The following is a 21,185-nucleotide window of genomic DNA, read 5'->3' as shown; positions in this document are numbered from 1 at the left end:
ATTTTTTCTAATTCCGGCCCCTCCATTTCTATTTCTAACGGCATGTGGTTCGACTCTGTTCTTTTTCTATTCCCTTTTTCCTTTCCCATTCTTCTTTCTCTCTGGCTCTCTCTCTCTTTCCCTTCTTTCCTATTCCTCTTTCATTTCCCTCTTCATCTCCTCCACTTGCTTTTCGAATATACCTTTTATTTCCTTATTGCCTTTATTGCCTTACCCTTTATTGCCTCGTATCCTCTTTCCATTTTCTCCATTTTTTTCCATCATTACCTCTATTCCTTTCTGCCTGGTTGGCGTCTCTTTTTTTGACAAGCTGTATTTATCCAGTGTATTTTTGAAATGTGTCTTATCTCCAGCTTTATTCGTGTTCCTTGGTCTTCCTCTATTTGTCGCCATCTGTCATTTCCCTACCTTACTTTTTTGCCGCACTTCTGGCTTTCTAACTTCTTATTTTTTAGTTTTTCTTATTTGTATCTCTCTCTCTCTCTCTCTCTCTCTCGTTCCTGTCTTCTTTTTCGCTTCTCTTTTACTTTCCCATCCTATGCTCATCCTTTACTTTCCCTTCTTCGTGTTACTTTGTGTTTCCTTCTCCTTTTTCCCTTCACACTTCACTTTTTCCACAGAGCTCTCCGTTCGCGTGTTACCCTCGCCCCGAACCAAACCGAAAGTCCCTAAATTTTAACTAATCAATCTTTTCGCAGTATGTCGAGTTACTCAATTTCCTAGACAAGAAACAACCAATGGAAAACTTCAAGGCTTTCTCGGATTACGCAAAACACGAATTAAAATGGGGCCAAGAAAATATCCCAGGGATATTCCAGTGGATCGAGGAACAATATCCATCGATGAATTATCGTTTGCCAATATCATTTTCTCCATTAAGATACAATATTACATTGTCTCCATATTTTGCCGAAAACAATTTTATATTTACTGGCAGAGTACAAATAGAAATGGAACGTAACGTAGATTATATATCCCATATAGTCCTTCATTCCAGCAAACTTGAAATCACAGGGCTCTCATTGCAACCGAAAAACTCGACTTCAAATAATGAAAACAGCGTATGCAGTCTACGACAAAATTATGATACTGAGACGCTCACAATATTCATGAAGAGATTCATTCAACCTAACGAACTTGTTCTTGATATCACATTTACTGGTAAATTGAACGATAATATGGAAGGATTTTATCGAAGTTACTATATCACCGATGAAGGAAACATTCGGTGAGTAAGGACTTTAAAGTAAGATTTTAAGACAAACAATTAGATTCTGGATATTTATACAAATACAAATAAAGAAATAAAATCTAAATATTCTAAATCGAATAATTTTTAATATTATCTCTGCTGGATATATTTGTAACTATTGAAATTTTATACAATAATTTTATACTGTAAACAATACTTCAATTATTTCATGTTAAATTATTTCTTTTTAGTCACTCAGACGTCAGAAAATGAACAAAAATGGAATAAGAGTTTCTGTTTCACAAATAAGTCCACAGTCCATTACAATATAATATATGTATATACAGGGTGGTTGGTAACTGGCGGTACAAGCGGAAAGGGGATGATTCTACGCGAAAAAGAAGTCGAAAATATAGAATAAAGATTTTTTTTAAATTTTTTTTTTAATTTTTCCATCGAGACAACGATCTACAGTGAGATCCGTTATAACGAGACGCGATAAAGTGCACGCGTATCGAGCGAAAATTCAAAGTCGATTTTCTCGAAAACAAAGCCTCAAACGAAAAATTTCTATTCTACATTTTCGACTTCTTTTTTCGCGAGAATCATCCCCTTTCCGCTTGTACCGCCAGTTACCAACCACCCTGTATATTAAAATATTTATATACATATTAATTAATTAAATCCAAGTATATTAAATTATGTATTATTTAGTAGTACTTTCAGATTACAAAAATCACAAAAATTTTATATATTATTATAAAAATGAAATGTGTAGAGTCATGTAAAGAAACACTTCACTGGAAAATAAGGGTATGTGCCAATACATCTTATAGCCACTTTACACATGAAATTAACTTTTTATTTATTTCATATAATTATTTACTTCTTGGGTTTATATTGTAGTTTCCTATTTTTATTTTAATCTCTAATTTAAAAGATTCTGATGTGTAAACAAACAACTCATATAACGGAATTTAAACTGTTGTGGAGTTACTAAAAGAAATAAAACGTTATAGTCAACGCAACGTTTATTTTTAGTAATTATTTGTTTAAAAAAACAAAATGATCAATTATTTCAATAAGATTAACAATTGATAATTTACGTATTTTATATCCAATGAATTATATTTATTTATTTTCCCTAAAATCGAAACGATGTAATGCACATGAAGAATTTATTCAATTACTTCTGTTTATATTTTCATGAAGAATCAGTTGTTACTTGTAATTAATTTCTCTAGTTTCCTAATATCCTTTCTTGATTTTAGTTGGTTGGCTGCGACTCAGTTTGAAGCAACTTATGCGAGACAGGCTTTCCCTTGCTTCGATGAACCAGCTTTCAAAGCAAAGTTTGTAATAAACATGGAAAGACCTAAGGATTATAAGGTGCTGAGTAATATGCCTAGAAATTCGCTAATTCCACTGACGTAAGTATGCACAGAAAAATATAAACATCATGATTGTTAAAAAAAAAATAGAAGCAATAATGTACTTTAAGAAAAGCAAATATTAAGTCAAAGTCATTTATATAGAATAATACTATTATAATTTATTAATACAAAAAGTTATAAAATTCTAATATTTTTGACAATGAAAAGTTATAAATTAGTTTCATTTTCATGCATCTACATTGTTGTACATTTCTGTAAATCTATACTCTCCTATATTTTTTATGTAAATATGCATATGCTACGTCGCTAACTATGAATTACATAGCACCAAACAGTGCAATCTCTTAATACGCATTATGTTTTTTTTTTTTGTAATACTAACATAAAAACAGTTTTGGTAGTGTGAGATTGAATGAAAGTGTAGTGAATCTTAAAGCTATTTTCCTGTAAAATAACAGGAGATATGATGTAATAAAATATCACGTTCTCTTTTGTACGTTTTGATTAAACATTATACGTTAATATTATTAAGATCTACATTAAAAACTAACGTTGTCTTAACACAACATTTAATTTCCAATCTTTTTCAGTCAATTTACATTACCGAGTATTTCTTTAACAATGTAATTATAACAAGGAGTTCCAAGGATTTTTCCATATCTTTTTCATCGTTTTCTTTTTTCACTTACCGCTTACAATCATATGAAGTTTTGTAGAAATCGGTGCATTTATAATTGCACGTTATGATTTTTCTAAGTCATACAAATGTTGTTTATATACAACAGCTCATAGAAGTACATAAAATTTTATTAGCATTTATACGGCTATCCTAAATATATGGATGAAATTTAAACCAATCTAAAAATGTATATAGACGTTATGAGATATTTGCTGTAAACATATATTTAATAAAAAATTACAATCCATCATGAATAGCCTTAATATATGATAAGTATTATAATAATGAATAAGTGATAGTTTAGATATTTTTGTGGTTTTTGCGAAATACATATATACTTATACCAAATATTTTGTAATTTATAATAACAGATTCGTTTTAAACTTTCCCAATATAATTATGATAGTCGGGTTACATCACAATATTAATAAGAATGACCCATATAAAACGCATAAAAGGTGTTTACACGTGTCCTTTACTTGCGTGACCCACTGTATATCTCTGATTTGTAAATTAGCTCCTGTAAAGTATCTGCTATTCCAATACATTTTTTATATTTAGATGAAACAACCTGTATATTACTTCACGTTTCTAAATAATATTCGTTTAAGCAACACATTATTCTTGTATTTGGTCTTTGGGTTAATGGGTTAATAGATTTATATTTGTTATAACAGGAACATTTCACGAAAATGTAATATATACATTCTAACTTGTACTTTCAGTACATCAGATCGTGTTGTAGAAACTTTTAAAGAAACAGTCAGTATGTCAACATACCTGGTGGCATTTGTAGTCAGCGACTTTGATCCTATGGTAAATGCATATTTAAGCGTAAACATATGGGGTAGACCCAATATTGTTCAGAAAGACTATTTAGCGCAAATCGCAGCAAGGAGAATCCTTGATTACCTTCAGATGGAAACAAACCATGAATATACATTGCCAAAATTGGATTTAGTCGGAATTCCAGATTTCTCAATGGGTGCTATGGAAAATTGGGGCCTTGCTACGTTCAGGTAAATTGTATTGAGTTATTTTAAGAGAATCTATATCTAAATTAATCATTTATGAAGGGTTCATTTTGTTTAATTTCTAACTGATTCATAAATGAATATAAAGGAATTCATTCAATTCTTTGGTTTAGTGGATATCAACTTGATCTTATTATCATTAGACTAGATACATTTATAGAAATGTGTAAATTACTTTCACAGAGAGTACGGACTCTTTTATGACAAGAAAGTAACATCAGCTAAACAGAGGGTCTATATAATTACTATAATTGCTCACGAGATCGCGCACATGATGTATGGAAATCTGGTCACCTGCGATTGGTGGGAACACTTATGGTTGAACGAGGGTTTCGCCGAATATATGCAATGGCGTCTTGCCGAAATGGTAAGCCTTTACTGAACATGTTAGATCCCTTTGACGGTAATAAACATTGGACATTCATACACGTTGCTATGAATGTTTCTGATCTGTTGAATATTATGTGGTTTGGGGGTGTGTTATTTTTTTATACAAAGTGAGTTATAAATGTTTCAGGGGATGAATCTATACATTAAAATAAATAAAAAACGACATATGTAGTTTTCGAGTTATAGATGACAATTCACTCCCTGACGTAGGGACATACATTTATACCGCATCCTGTATATAGCTAAACTGCCATTTTTCTTTGATAGTTATGCCAATATTCAACATATCAACGTGTTAAACTGTCTTATTTTAGGTTATACTTGCATCTGTAGGACCACGACGGTAAAATTTTTTGTTAAAAATGTAGTCTTTCAGTTTATAATATGAAGCAACTATTTTTTTTAACTATTATATTATATTCTTTATTCATTTTATTGTACACGAAAGTATCTGTGCGTTTTTGGAAATCTTTGTCTCTACATCACTCACACTTCATGTCTCAGTTTGAGATTATCAAATCGAAACAAACGACAATATAACTTTAGCTGCTATTAGCGATTTAATTGCACTCTTTTTTCAATAGCCTTTATAATGGAACAAGCAACCAATATTTCTATACTAATTTCGGAGGCGATCTGTTCTACATTTTTTTTGGTACAATAAACCCGCAGATAAAATAAATAATTTAATTAAGATATATTTTGTAAACCAAAGATATGGCATGCTCTACTAAAAAATATAACAGTTACAAAATTCATTACAGTTCGAATCAGACTTTGGTTACAACGACTTATTTGTGGTTGATGAACTACAGCCAGCGATGGAAGAAGATGCCTTGCTGTCAACGCATCCCATGAATAATGCAGTTACTACACCTGACGAAATTGAAAAAATTTTTGACGCCATTACTTATGGAAAATGTAAGTAATTGTGAGATTTTTATAGTTTAGAACACGATGAATTGATATTTTTCAAATAACCCCAAGGAATTCTTAATCGATACATATTGACCAAGCTCATCTGTCTTTATTATTTTGTTTTAATTAACTAACGCCTGAATATGATAAAAATAGGTAAGTTGAATTACTTACTAATGAAGATAAGCATGACATAGAGTTTTACTTTGGTACGCAGTTTTGTATAGATCCCTCTAACAGTACTACGCAAAAGTCATGTAAACTGTACTTTTAAAATAAGCTTTTAAACAAGAAGAATTGAATAGCCCCGAAAAGAGCACAATTCGATGTCATTAGCTTTTTTGCACGCGAGTGAGGAAAGGACATATAAAGATGAATTATGATTCTTTAAGTAGATTTTTGCAGTTCACTTGTTTAAATCTCAAACATTTGAACAAATAATCCAAATCCGTGTTATATTAATTATAGTAAAATGTCTGTGAAAATAGTTTTATCTCAGTAGGATTAAAGTATTCTAAATTGCAACACCTAAAATTTAATTACTCATTGTCGTCACTGATACTTTCAAATTATACTGTTTACTTTTTTCATTGTTATATACTTGCAATTATATTAACTTCTGTTAGCTCCACCATCGTATATAAATTGAATTTAATTACTTCTAATAATTAATAATTAAATGTGCAAATAATTAATACATTATCAACTAAAGATACAACATAAAAATTCTCATACTAAAATAAAATATAATTGTTTCTATATTTATGTACATTAGGATGAAAAATAATTTGTTAAATATTTATTGAGGTAGGATCTTTATTTATTAGTTTATTTAAAATGGATTAAACAGGTGTTGGTTAAACAAGAAATGATGGTTATTTAACGTAAATTAAATACAATAATGTGCTCTATAATTAAGACAACTAAATAGTTAATTTACAATCCTCGTCACCCTGGTTCCAACGCTCTCTCTCACGCGGACCACACTCTCTCGACAGCGCAATTCACACTCTTCGACTTCTCAACTCGCACTGACTGTTAATTTGTCCTTCTCCTTTAGCATCCCTTTGTCTTTTCTCATAATCCCACCACACACATATTCCGCAACCGTTCGTGGCCAGGATCATGTCACGTAAACTTGAGGCTTAGTTGATAAAAACAAGAAGGTTGAGCCGTAACACAACTATTAACTTTCTTTTTTATCAATGTTTATTATGAATTCAATAATCACAATTGAATATATGACACGTATAAAGCACAGTCCAACAACTTTATATAGAATCTAGTTACACTGACGCGTATGTATAAACTAAGTACGCGACTGGTCTAAGGGTAAAAACTCGGTAAAAGATGTTGACTATTCTAGAGATAGAGAATAAGTAAGGTTTAGTGACGATGTTGTACCGGAGGAAAGTTAGTTATGGGCGTGTTTAAAGACACGAGATGAGCTGATTCGTTAAGAACAATTTTGGCTAGGAAAGTGAGGGCGATAGACATTGCTTTCGATTGGATCATAAAAAGGTTGGTGGACTAGGAAGGGTCGTCCTCGAGAGAAAGTTGCTAACGGAAGATACCGAACGTGAGAAAAACCATGTTTCCCGTATCCTCCCGTGGTAAACAATAAAAGTAAAGGACATTTGAAATAAAAGATGGTTGTTTGATCTAAAGGACCTTAGCTATGAAAATGCCAAGATTTATGGTGGGTCCCTAAGACTATTGAGGATCTCCAGTAAGGATGTGTAGACATCTGGCTGCTATCTTGCCCCTCGGTGTGTGGTCTGGTCTCTGATGTGGATTGAGATTTGGTTGATGTTACAGTCACGTAGGCCTTTTTTCCGCGTAACTATTCAATTGAAGGACCGACAATACATTGATGGGCCTGCCGGCACTTAGGCTTTCTCGCGACATTGTTTATAGTTCACCCGATATCTCTTAGGCCTTTCATCCACGATACTACATTTTTTTCTTTTTTTTTTTATTTGACTAGACTATTTGCAATCAATTCTCATTGAGCATTATAAGTAAATTCTTTTGGCGTGGTACTGTAACTTGGATTATAATAGTTTATAGTATGTTTGATTCTAGTTGAATCTAATGCTTCAATCTAGAGGGTATTGTCTTTTTAGTCTCTGGATCTGATCCGTCGTATCAAGTAGTTGGGTAACTAATGGGTTTTGGTGGTTGTTAACTCTTATATTATATCTGTTTCTGAACCTGTATATTTCTTCTTTAACTGTGGGTATCTTAACGTCTCGATGTATTTGTAGATGTTTATGTGAAGAGGACATAGGTACGTGAGGATTAATGACGAGTTTACTCGTTGTTGTAACCGTCGAATATATTTATAACAATAAATTAATATACAGCCGTAAACGTACGTCGTGAGTACGAAGTATAAATCGCAAAATAAAATCGCGGAAAAAATACTCGTAAATGCTCGTCGCGTAACTTGATAGACGCCCGTAAGATACTCAGTGATACTCTTGACGCTGTTAGATACTCGATATGTACTTGCTCGCGATCGTGTCCATTTATTTATACTGGTCGGGGGAGAGTCAGAAAATTTAAATTCGTCTTCATTCGGCGGTTGCATGTAGCGGCGACATTGTTTTGCCCGGAGTTTATTTGTCGTTATGTTTCATGCGTCAAGGCTAAGTCAATGTCCTGAGGCGAAACAACAACACGAGTCGCTCTTGACTCGCGTCGTCCTTTGACTCCTGTGCCGCTACATTACCCCTCTACCAGTGATAACGTTTTTATTATATTTACTTGAGCGTCGCTGTTTTTTTTTTTTAATTTTCATGATATATCCCGTGTCCGATAATTACAATGCCTAACCGAAGCCTGCCTGCAGCCAATCAGGAAAATGGACTCTTCGCCCTGACCGCGTAACGTTCCTATTGCTGGTGTTTCCTTCATTGTTTTGATTATTGATAATTGTGTCGCTTTCGTTGCGGGCGTTCGTCTGTTCTACCGGAATAAGCACGTCACGGGTTTCGACGGTTTTCGCTTCGAGGTCCTCTGGTACTACAAAGGCTGGCTTTAAGGGGGTATTCTAGTTTAGAGGCACGAATTTCGGGCGGTTTTTGAAGCTCTGTACAAACGAAACAAAAAATATTTTTTCTATCCTTCTTTTTAGCATTTGTTTATTGATATTTTAAGATTACGTAAAGAATTCAAAACTCAAAATTCATAAAGTTATAAGCTGGCAAAGTAAGTGGTGCTAAAAAAAAATGGTATCCTGGCGTGTATAATTTCAACCCTTTTGGTCATCTGAAACAATAACGCCGAACGGATTCTTAATTAGTATAGATGCGGCTATAGCATGAATCTTGGAAAAGTCAAAACAATATTTTTTCACAAAATGGCGGCCGTTTGAAGGAAAGTTTCTTGTTTCGCATGTTTTCTTAACAATTCCGAATGTTTACAAAATAGCAAAATTAAAAATTTTGATTTGAGCGTGGTTCCGGCGATAGAGGAATGTATAAAGAATATTCATACCAAATTTCAAATAAATCAGTTCATTAGAACGTAAGATATCGTGCACGCCAACTCGAAAAAGTAGTTTCGAGAAAAACGCGTTTAAAGTTTTGAGACAAGTTTACTCGGACAACGTCTACCGTCTACTGTTCATTTGTTCTGGTCGGACCGGAGCAGATGCTGCGTCACAAAAATGGCTGTAACTCATAAATGATTGAAATTTTGAAAAATCCTTTTAAGGACATATTCTTGAATGTCTAAACTTTAGAAATATGAAAAAAAAATTTTTCGATTTTTTCAAATTTCTAGACTAGAATACCCCCTTAACCGGTCTACGTAAACCGTTACGCCGCGATTGTTCACTGTAATTGTATATGTTTTTGCGCCTCTTCGCGTTACTTTAAACGGCCCGTCGTAAGGCGGCTGTAGAGGGTCTCTAATCGCGCCATATCGTAAGAATACGTACGGCAAAGATTCCAACTCGCGGAAAATGAATATTTTCTTTTCGCCGTGTCGTGTAACAGGCTATGGCCTGACTTCCTCCATCCGTTCTTTTAGCAGGTTCACAAATTCAGAGTTGGCCCGCTGATTGATTGGTAAAAAGAACTCCGCCGGCAATCGTATGCCGGTGCCGTAGATCATTTCGGCTGCCGTTGCGTTTAGGGCCTCCTTTATCGCGCTTCTAATGCCTAATAGTACGATTGGTAGAATTTCGACCCAGTTGCTCGTGTCGTGGCACTTGATTGCTGCTTTAAGCTGTCTATGTAAGCGCTCTACCATCCCATTAGACGCGGGATGATAGACCGACGTGCGTAGATGGGTGACGCCAAGCAACCGGCATAACTCTTTGAACAGACGTGATTGGAATCGGCGTTCCTGGTTGGTTGTTATTTTTACGGGGCAATCTTTGTTTACAGACGGCCAGACAAAGCGTGTCGTCACCAGTTTTTGCGTGGCTCGTATCCCCGGATGGAAAAGTCCGTATAACGACTGAAATACGTTGCGTCGTAACGGTCTCGGTACGAACGGCCGCATGGTTCCGATCGAAATGTCGTAAAATATTTCCACGTCGGAAAATCGAATTTTCTCAAGCCGCAGCGCGCGAGAGTCGGAGTTGAGGATTTGGCATAGTTCATTGTCGCTTTCTTACGTTGCTGCTAACGTTCGGTGACCTACCGAGTTTTCGACTGTCTCGATACGGGTTCCGCAGGGAGGATTCGCTTTTGCGAGTCTATGGGGGCTGGCAAACCCACGGTCCCGCAGCCAGGGAGGACCATCGGGACAAGCGTCCCGCTTACATGAGTCCTCTATGTACACCGCAAGGAAGGTTGCTGTGGTGTAAGACTAAGTCTTCCCCGCGGAGCCTTGGGTAGTAGCGCACCCACGATCCTGAAGCCAAGGGTGAGACCGTCGGGAGAGCCGCCGAGGTACATTTCCTCAACTCCCGCTTACGTGAGTCTCATCTGGGTCTGACTGCACGGTGTGCAGGTAAACCGTGCAGCAGAGACGTGGCGGTACATCCACACGCGCGGTCCCACCGTTGACAATGAACGGTACCACGGGCGGTCGAGTGTTAGCCCAGAGGGCGTAGCGAACCCTCGGCTCGACCAATAATGGGTATGGACTCGTGGTGGCAGTGGTTGTGGCCAAGTGCTGGCAAGAGGGCCGAGTTAAGGGGGACAAAGTCCTCCGAATGGCCTTCGGCGGGTGAGCAGCGTCCCACCTGCTCCGGATACCGTCCCGGAAGACGGAAGGGCTTGGAAAGGGCCCCGTTCGACCTGAGACGAGAGAGCCTCCTGCGGGCGATTATTTGAGGTAACCGGTACTGTGTACCGAGTGCGCTGGTTGGGCGTATCCCAACTCCGATGGCTTCTAGGGTTGCCCGGGTGCTGTATATGATATTAAATCTCAGGAAAGTACCCGACACCAAGAACCAGACTACATGTCCTGGGTCCGGCCCCGCAGGGAGGACTTGTTTATGTAAGTCAACGGGGGTTGGCAAACCCACGTTCCCGCAACCAGGGAGGACCGTCGGGACAAGCGTCCCGCTACGTGAGTCCTCTATGTACACAGCAGGGAAGGTCGTCGGAATGTAAGGTGTTTAAGTACGGTTACACTCTCTCTACGTGGCCTTGAGTAGTAGCGCAGTCAAGATCCCGATACTGTCGAGATAAGATTCCGGGTACTTTGTACCTTGAGGACCCCGCTTACGTGAGTCCCATCTGGAACTGCCGAGCACGGTTAGCATCTTAAGGTCGCGATGTGTTGTTTCTTTGGTAACATACCAAGGTGCATCTATTAAGGATCTTAGAGTTTTTGTTTGGAATCGTTGGAGAATTTCTATGTTGAAAATACTCGCTGTTCCCCATAGTTGGATCCCATAGGTCCAAATAAGTTTTAATATGGCTTTATATAGCATTATTTTACTCTGCATGTTTAAGTTGGAGCGTCTGTCAATGAGCCAGTAGAATTTTTTTAGTTTTGTGTTCAGTTCTTTAGATTTATCTACGATGTGCCGTTTCCATGTCATTCTTCTATCTACAATCATGCCCAGATATCTGACTGTATCTGGAACTGGACTGTTTGGAAGTGGAATATTATTTATGGTCACCTGTGGGCAGGATTGTTTTCGCAGCATGAAAGTTATATGACTGGATTTATTTTCATTTATTTTGAAACGCCATTTGTGGGACCACTTTTCCATAGAGTCAAAACCTCGCTGGAGAGTTGAGGAGGCAACTTTCGGGTCTGAGTAGGATGCTAATAAAGCTGTATCATCAACAAATGTCGCTGTGGTTATCTCTGTTAAATTTTGGTAAATCGGCAGTGTAGATGGTGAACAGCGAAGGTCCGAGGACACTGGCTTGGGGTATGCCAGCTTCTATTGGGGATGTTGCGGTTATAGCGTCTAAGTATTTAATCATGAACAGCTTATTGGTTAGATATGATTTTAAGATAGAGTAGTAGGTGTGTGGTAGTATTTTCTTTAGTTTGAACAAGAGTCCTTCAGAGCAATATTTGATTGAAGAGCTATATTTTTTCTTTTCTAAATCTTCGCTGATTTTATGAGTTAGACGATGAATTTGCTCAATCGTCGAATATTGCTTCCGAAAACCGAATTGATGATCTGGCATTGTTTTCAAATCCTCTAAGAGTGGAAGGAGTCGTTTCGTTAGCATTTTCTCGAATAGTTTCGACAAAGTGGATAGAAGACTAATTGGACGATAAGAGCTAGTTTCGTGTATTGGTTTCCCAGGTTTAGGAATAAGAGTAATTAATGATATTTTCCAAGACTTAGTATTCAAGGCGAAGAATTGCATTAAAAATGGAGGTAATGAGAGCAATCCCTTTTATGGGAAGCTCCTTAATAGCTTCGTTACTTATCTCATCATGTCCCGATGCTTTCCTGAGATTTAGATGACGGATTAATTCTATAACTTCCAGAGTTGAGAAAGGTTCATTAGGAGGAGACATCTGGTAGGGAGAGTGCAAGTATTCCATTATTTCGGCGGTAGTAGTGGAGGAAAACGGTTTGAAGACATTAGTTAGGTGACTTGCAAACAAGTTGGCTTTTTGTATAGGGCTACGCGCCCATCCACCTTGCGCACAGCAAATACGATACATTGATAACAATTCATTAATTTTGCTTTGTCCAGAAAATAAATATTTTATCGTTGAATCTCCTTCTGTAAATAAAAATGTATTCATTGCTTAATATAATATCTGCCGAACATTATCTGCAACCATTACTAATTATCTTTTATTACAATAAAATTCAATTATATTTACTTCAACCGTGTTCCTAAGAATTAACATTTTACTATTAAAAGTAAATATTTTTATAGCGGCTAGTGTCATACGAATGATACAAAAGTCACTGAAACCAGAAACCTTCAAAGAAGCTATGTACCTGTATTTGGACCGACATAAATACCGTACTGCAACTCCAAACGATCTTTGGAAAGCTTTCGATGATGCGATGATGAAAACAAACGATTTAAACCCCTGGTTGAATATGTCAAATTTCATGTCTGGTTGGACTAATACAAGAGGATATCCGGTTGTCTCTGCGAAGTCAGAAGAACATGCTATAATATTGTCTCAGGTATACATTAAGGTCCAGTACAATGGAACTTCATAATACAAACTCCATTTGCATAACGAAATTTTAGTAATGCCTGATTAACTGAACTTTAGTGAAGCTCCTATAAGTATACTATCTGAACTATTGCTGAGCGTCAATCCGCTTCTATGAACGAAAATGTAAACGGTAGGAGCACGCATTATGTTACACACTTCTATACTTCGCAGTCGATACAAGTTGGGTAATTATTTACAGAAGAGTACTGCCTGCCGATTTCGATGACCTTGAAATATGTTGTTAGGAACATGATTCTAAACAGGGTGAGGAAATTTAAGGCAGCCGAATTAAGACGAAAATCAAGAATAAAAAGATTGTGCTTTTAGCTTTGTTTTTTAGTTACTGATAATGTTTTTAAAAGTTACACTTCAGATATTGTGGCTGTCCTTAACTAATATCAAAAAAATTATACAAGGAAATGACAGCATCAGTCACGTAGGAGACACAAGAAATCACGAAATTGACATATCACCGGTGATCTTGCGTTATAGTTCGAACGTTTCACAAGTAAGGTAAAAAATTTGGACTTTAGATATGATAGTAAAATTTTATTGTACGAATCCAACAGAGTAACGATTCAGAGTGTTATAACAAAAAGGTGTTGGGTGCTGATTTGCGAAGGTTCTTATACTAAGGTTTGGTCTCTCTAGGGGGGGGGGGGTTATCGTCGGGTGTCTATCAGATGCGGCTATTCTGTTACTATCTGGTTATTGTTTCGATGGCTGTGGCATGCAGGATGTTTTGCCTACCCTGTTACTGTTCCTGAGCGTGTGACATCAACGTAGAATATCGTAAATTTTTTTTCTGTAAGAACTCTTCACTACTACCTTGTTACGTAACATGTTTTAGCGATTTTAGAAATTTGATAAGAGAGTAAAATAGTCGTAGAAGGATAGAATCTTTCCGAGAGCCAAAGAGAAACGTTATGACAATTGTATAAACATAAAGTTAGAGTTAATTCTAGATTTAGTATAGGTTTAAGTTATTCTGCTGTACATTTTTTTAGTCCTTTCCATTTTTAGGTCCTTGAACTCTTTTATTTCCTTTATTTTTGTATTCTTTATTATCGTTTTAATCTTTTTTATTTAATTTCAACGCAAGTGATTTGAGCGTGTAGTGTGTCACGTAAAATAAAAAAAAGGAAATCTCCGATGAAAAGAAAAATAAAATATAGAAAAATAAGAAGAGAATTTATTTTTGAACACTTGGTTTATACTAATTACGATTTGCTTCTGAACTCCAGCCGTGACTTTCCAAGACTGAAGCTCTTACAATTTGACTTTCGATCGGATCTGTTTCTTTTCTCTTTGTCACTCCTCAATATCCCCACTATCCACGCGTTTGTTAGGCGTCTACGACCGTTGCCACGCATGCCTTCTTCTATAACATTCGGCGGAAGGACTGTTGGAATACCCATGGCTCATTAGGCACTTCGGCGATATACATTGTCGCCGAGTGCCGCCACATCTTTATCTCCATCATCAGTCCATCGGATTTTAACTACATTGAACATTTACTGTAATATAAAATGCCTAGAATGCCATTTTCGTTACGACTTTTCTGTGAACAGTCTCGACACTTAAAATGCTACTCTAAACTGACACTTAAATGCCATTTTTCAATGACACTCGAGGACCGGATGATGTATGAATTCAAAAACAATTTACTTTCCTACGATTTGTACGAGATATGCTACTGCCCATTTATCGTTCGATTTAAGGGTATCTGCGCACCCCATTGATCAGGTTGACCTACTTTCATTCGCGTAAGAAAATTTGCTAGCGCACAGGGATATTTCGATTGATTTTTAATTGCCAGTAACTAAAAGCCGGATACGCAATTTTTGTATTCTTGATTTTTATTTTAGCTTCAAGAATCAGCCCTTAAAATTTTTACACCTGTAGCCGAACATCCTGTATATTATAAGGAAAGTTGTTTAGAATTATCCCCGTATCTCAAGGACATCAAAATCGGCGGGGAGTATTCACCTGTAAATAATTATTGAAGTTTGCAACATTATTATGTATTTAAGACATTTATGTAAGTGTTTCTTGGAATCTTCTTATATAAACATGAACTCCTATTCTAATAATGGCAGAGAAACATAGGCGGGCTTTTGTTATATGAACAACCTGGTTATATAAATCAATTTGTCCCTCAGCAAGTTATACAAACGGAGTTGTACTTTATCAGAAAACTTTTCATAAATATCAAGGCATTTCAAATCTTAAGTAAATTTCCGCTACTGGTACTTCTTATTCGTTAACATCTTTTTCTGCTCCTCTTCTTTTTCTACTCTCGCAATTATCATCTCCTTCTCTTTTTCTATCGCTTTCGCCCGCTCTAATTTACAAGCTACCTTTAGATCCTTATCTACAAATTTCCCTATTTCTTCTTTTATTTCTTTGTTATCTCTTTCATCTATATTTATTTTTTTTATTATGTTGCTCTCTCTTTCCCTACTGTTTTGTATTTCTATCACTCTCCCCATATCTTTTATTTTTACTTATTCTGCTCTATTTCTTGCTTCTCCCTGTATTCTTTTTCCTATATTTTTTATTATCTTAGAATCTACATCTTCCTTTTCTTCTTCTAATATTCTTAGCATTATTTCTACTGCCTTTTCCAAGGAACCAATTCTTCCATGTAATTGTCCTTTTCCCAGGTATCTTCTCTTTATTTCAGTTACCTTTCTATTTCCTCTCTCTACTTTCTCTCCATTTCTCTCATCTTTCTCATCTCTTTTCTCATTTCCACTAATACTAACGTGACCTCTTTTTCTTTTGTTCCTTCACCCCTCTCACATTCCTTTCCTTTTGCTCCCACACTTTTTTCTCCTTGATCTCCTAATATATCCTTTCCTCTCTGCCTTCACCCCGTCTATCTTCGTTAAATATTCCTCAATTCCCCTCTTTTCTACCGTTATTTTCTGTTCTATTCTGACCAGATTTTTCTCTTTACCGTTCCCTCCTTATCAACCTCCTGTTCTCTTCCTACGGCCATCTGATCCCTTTTTACCAACCTTGTGTCCCTTGTCTTCCTGCCATTTCTCTATATTTTCACCTTTTTTCACACCTAACCTTCCTCCTAAACTTTTTCCTTTTCTGCCATTTCTATCTCTTATTTCTATCTCTTTAACTCTATTCTCACTTTCACGTCCTTTACTTTTAATTTATTTAATAATACCTTAAATACACTTCATATGTTCGCACTTGAATTGACGCTCACTTCCCACTTTGAGGTGATAATAGAATATAACACTATAATTTCATTAATTGTTTGTATAATACAATTAATCCTTGTCTTATCTACGTTTGTCGCACATTCCGATCAGTATAAAGTAAAGTTATTTAAGACATACTAACACTAAGTAACTTGCCTTGTAATTGAACAAATTCAGTCATGAATAATTTTTGAGCGATTTATATTTGAAAACAAACTATATATTATTATTAGTACTGCTACATTTATAGGATCATTATCAGAAATATTAGAAATTAGGATTTCCAGTGATTTCTACTCTATATGATAAATTTATTAATAGATGGATTTATTTACAGTGGATTAAACAGGCAACAATGGTTATTTGACGCGAACTTAATGCAGTAATGTGATATAACCAAGACATCTAAATTGATAATTCACAACTCATACCTTTCTCTCGACTCAAAACTAACTCCTCGCAACTAGACTCTCCATTAACGACTGACGATTAATCGTCTTTCTCTCTTAAGCATTCCTTTATCATCCCCCCGTCTTCTCATATCCCCACCAAGTACGTATTCCATAACCATCCGCGATCATGGTCACGTACGCCTTCTTCCGCGTAACTATTTGACTGAAGGACTGAGGACATATTGATGGGCCGCTTAATATATTGAAGTTTCCCGACCCTTTCGGCCTGTCGGCACTTACGCTTTCTCGCAACACTGTTTATATTTTGTCGGGTATTTCTTAGACAATCTTTCCACGATACTACATATCGTTATTAGTATAGTATTGTATTGTATATTGTTATACATATTATTATTATTAGGGCCGTGATAAGTAGCCAAGTTTTCTACGAGGTTATAACTTCTAGGTACTCATCAAAAAGTAAGAAGTTTGTTCAAATACTGTTAATATTCTTAATTGTAATTAACATAATTCAGTAACACGTGAAAATTACCTAATTTTTGGAAATTATTTTGTTGTTAATATCTCTTCGCTGACTCAAATGATCCTATCATAAAGTTATTCGAATCATTTTTTCATTTTTGATATTTTCTTGCTGAGCATAAAGTATATGATATATAGACAGTTTGAGGTTAAATAGTTTCGCTGGAATATTTTCTTACAGATTTTGTTGAAAAATTATGCCATAATCTGCTTCACTTTTGCACGTGAAATTATTTCATTCCATACCTATTAGCTATTTGAAATCAATAAAATAATTATACTTATGATATTCCAATTAAATTATATTCTGTTAGAATTATGAAAATATTCGCATACTTTTGAGCGATAATGCCACTTATAGTAATTCACGATGTGATAAATATTTTTTGTTAAAAATAATTGGCGTACATCGCACAAAAATAAAAGACACTGGAGTATCTTATTTGCTTTCCTGGAGAAAGACAAACGTGGACAAAGGTCGTTTTTGTTATGATCTTTTTCATATTCTACATATGAATTCTGGGTAACTGGTAGATACCAAAGATCAAACACCTTTTGGAAATAATTTTTGCAGAAAAATTTCTTTACGCCAGAAATTTTCGAGGAATTCTGGATACCCATTACGATGACAACCGCTTCTAAACTGAATTTTTCGGTTACTACGGCCGATATTTGGTTACAAGGATTTCCAATAACCATTCCATACAATTCTCAGGAAGAATGGTTTATTTTGAATATTCAGCAGAGTGGTTACTATCGAGTGAATTATGATACTAAATCATGGAATCGTCTGATCAATGCCTTAAAGAGCGCTAATCATACACTGATACATGTGACCAATCGAGCTCAAATTATCGATGATCTCTTGAATCTGGCACGAGCTGATTGGATCACCTATGGCCTCGCGTTGAATGGGACAACCTACCTGCTAAAAGAACAAGATTACATACCTTGGAAGGCATTTTTCAGTGGAATGAATTTCCTTCTGCAACGATATCAAGGAAATCATGGAGAAAGTATGCTGAAAGAGTACATTAGGCTATTGGCAGCTGACAGATTTGAAAAGCTCGACTTCGAAGACAATAATGAAGAAGAATTCCGCATGGATCAATTGAACAAAGATTTGATCCTATCCTGGATGTGCAAACTGAATCATACAGAGTGTGTGGATAAGTCTATCCACCTGTTCGCCAAGTGGCGCGGAAATGATACATATACGTAAGATTTATTCTTATTGACAGATTATTTTTATTTTTATCATATAGGGAGAGACAACAATATTCGTACAACCGAAATGTAGAAATAAAAGAAGAAATATTATTTTATTACTATATATATAATAAATAAATAAATAAATAAGTATATTTTTTATAATAAATGTAATAAATATAAATAAAAATATATATATATTTATTATACAAACATTATATAAATATATATATATTTATTTATTTATGCTCATATTTTTAAAAATCTGATCGCGAGGTGATAAATTCTTTTTTTATCATTAGATGAAAAAGTTATCTATTATCTAACGTTTGAGAATCCTGAGGTTTCCACGGCTTGGATTGTTACTACTCATACCATTACAGTTAGCAGTGATACATTTGACACTGCTTTCTCTAACACTGTTTAAAGCTTCCGGAAAAAAGCCATGTTCAGAAAGAAAAGATGGTAGCTTGAAATAGTGTTAGAGGTAGGAATGTTAAACGTATTCAGTGCTAAGAGTAACAATGTGGATAATATATGATATTTATTATTATGCGACGAAACTAATTATTAATTTGTAAAACATAATGTTTGCATTATAGTTATTTTGTTTCTCTCCTTTATTTTTCTTGTTTTCGGCGAATACACAACTACCTGCAATCTAGTACACATAGATAATACCAAGTTCTTAACGAAATCTTATATTTTCTCATTCTGTTTTCAAAATTTTGTTCTTTTTATTTCTACATCTTAAATATATGAATTAATAATGTTTTTGTCTTTCAATGTATTCAATTAATAGGCTAATACGATATCTGAATGACGACTGAATGATGACATCTGAATGATATCATTATATTAAAGACCGCCTTAGTCGATAAATAATTAGACACTGTGTCCCACGATTCAGCAGCCAAGCTTTGTACATGTATAAATGAATATAATCAAATAAAAGTATTTATCTAAGCGTAGGCCATGTAATGCTTTATTGGAAAATTATAATAGAAATGCAAAATAGGATCATGTATTGATCACACGCGTTCAAATCAAAAGCCTATACTTCTAATTAAAAAGACAATTTACTTTTAAATTTTTATACAAATAATTAAATTCTAGAATAAATAATTCAATTGGACATTCTAATAGATTTAATAAAGTTTGATAAAAAATTGCAACAAATAGATTTTAATATTTCAATAACATTATAAAATTACATTAAAAATATATATATATATATATATATATATATTATAGGAAATTAAAGCAATGTATTAACAATGTATAATACTGAAGAGAAGCTTTATTAAATATAGACTCTACAATTATTTATTACTTTTATAAGAAATATTTTAAAAGTCGTAAAATTCTGCAGTTATTTCTGCTATTTTTTAATGTTTATTTGAATCCCTTTCTAGAAAATTTCTAGACATTTCACAGAGTACATTGTTTGATAAGTATTGTTTTATATATGCGATTATACAATACTTCGTGTTGATGAAATTCGTTTATCAACCTCTGGACGTGCTAAAATGATATAAAATATCATCACGATAAATCTAGATTGTGAAATAAGCTAGGTTATAGATTATAAAGTATACATTATGATATGCATATATTATAAAATAAATTAATATATAGAAACTATTTAATTACATCGGTAGAAAAATAGGGAAACCTATTTCATTCGGGATATAACTTTCAGAATTTCATCAAATGCCAGGACAGCTGTTTATTGTACTGCCATAAGAAGTGGATCTCTAGCAGAGTGGGAATTCCTATGGGATCAATATTTGAAGACAGACTTTGCTTCGGAGAAGAAAGTCATATTAGAGGCACTAGGCTGCTCCATGGACAAAGAAGTATTGAACTCGTAAGTTTAAAGAATATTATATAAACAATTATTACACAAGAAAACTACATAACGCTTAATTCAGCAAAGATCATAATACATATACATATAATTCAATAGGAGAGTAGCTACAAGCCTCTCATATCAAAATTATAAAATAATTTATCTGACGATTCTTAAACAAATCGTAAGTTAACGAAAGGAATGATATAACTTATGCTATCTGAATATATTAGAAAATGTGACAAGTCTATTTGCCTTTCGATATTATTTGCATTTGGAAGAGTATTGTAAACATATTGTCTATGTTAGTGGCAGTATACAAACATATAACAACTAGTATGCACAAATATTGCTCATACAGCAACTCATAAAAGTTTAAATATTATGGAAAATTTTTATGAATATATTATCCATATTATTCGAAGCATTCTGAGATTTCATTACTACTGTGAACATGATTGCTGTCATGATCGTATTGATGGAATTTGGAACGAATTTGCAATTGTATATAATATGTTAAATTTGTTATGATAGATATCATTATATGTAACGTGATTATTAATATTTATTACCTACAAAAAGCTGAAAGTATTTTTTGTAGCTGACACCAGAATTGTAGGATATCTTAACGAAATTATATTCTAAATCGCACATTTTCAAATTTCCACACTTTATCACACTATCAAAGGGTTAAGATGGTGTAAAATGTTAGATATAACATACAATTTCAAAATGTCT

At 34.7% G+C, this 21,185-nt stretch overlaps 1 protein-coding gene across 4 annotated transcripts in view; it reads left to right on the top strand.

Annotated features, from left to right (window-relative positions):
* The window catches only part of LOC117162006 (putative aminopeptidase-2), a 73,286-nt gene that overhangs the window by 48,771 nt on the left and 3,330 nt on the right, over nt 1-21,185 (top strand). For 2 of the 4 annotated variants that reach the window (XM_033343816.2, XM_033343815.2), the window contains exons 22-29: nt 699-1,228; nt 2,464-2,622; nt 3,991-4,284; nt 4,483-4,666; nt 5,454-5,610; nt 12,933-13,192; nt 17,961-18,604; nt 20,298-20,465. In XM_033343816.2, coding sequence (XP_033199707.1) covers nt 699-1,228; nt 2,464-2,622; nt 3,991-4,284; nt 4,483-4,666; nt 5,454-5,610; nt 12,933-13,192; nt 17,961-18,604; nt 20,298-20,465 — 2,396 coding nt within the window. Of the gene's footprint in view, nt 1-698; nt 1,229-2,463; nt 2,623-3,990; nt 4,285-4,482; nt 4,667-5,453; nt 5,611-12,932; nt 13,193-13,259; nt 15,332-17,960; nt 18,605-20,297; nt 20,466-21,185 lie in introns of those variants that run through there. The other 2 variants (XR_013058130.1, XM_076617611.1) reach the window with 2 other exon arrangements.

The sequence above is a fragment of the Bombus vancouverensis genome, chromosome 1, assembly GCF_051014615.1.
Source record: "Bombus vancouverensis nearcticus chromosome 1, iyBomVanc1_principal, whole genome shotgun sequence".
Classification (NCBI taxonomy): domain Eukaryota; kingdom Metazoa; phylum Arthropoda; class Insecta; order Hymenoptera; family Apidae; genus Bombus; species Bombus vancouverensis.
This window is presented reverse-complemented; position numbering and strand designations above follow the sequence as displayed.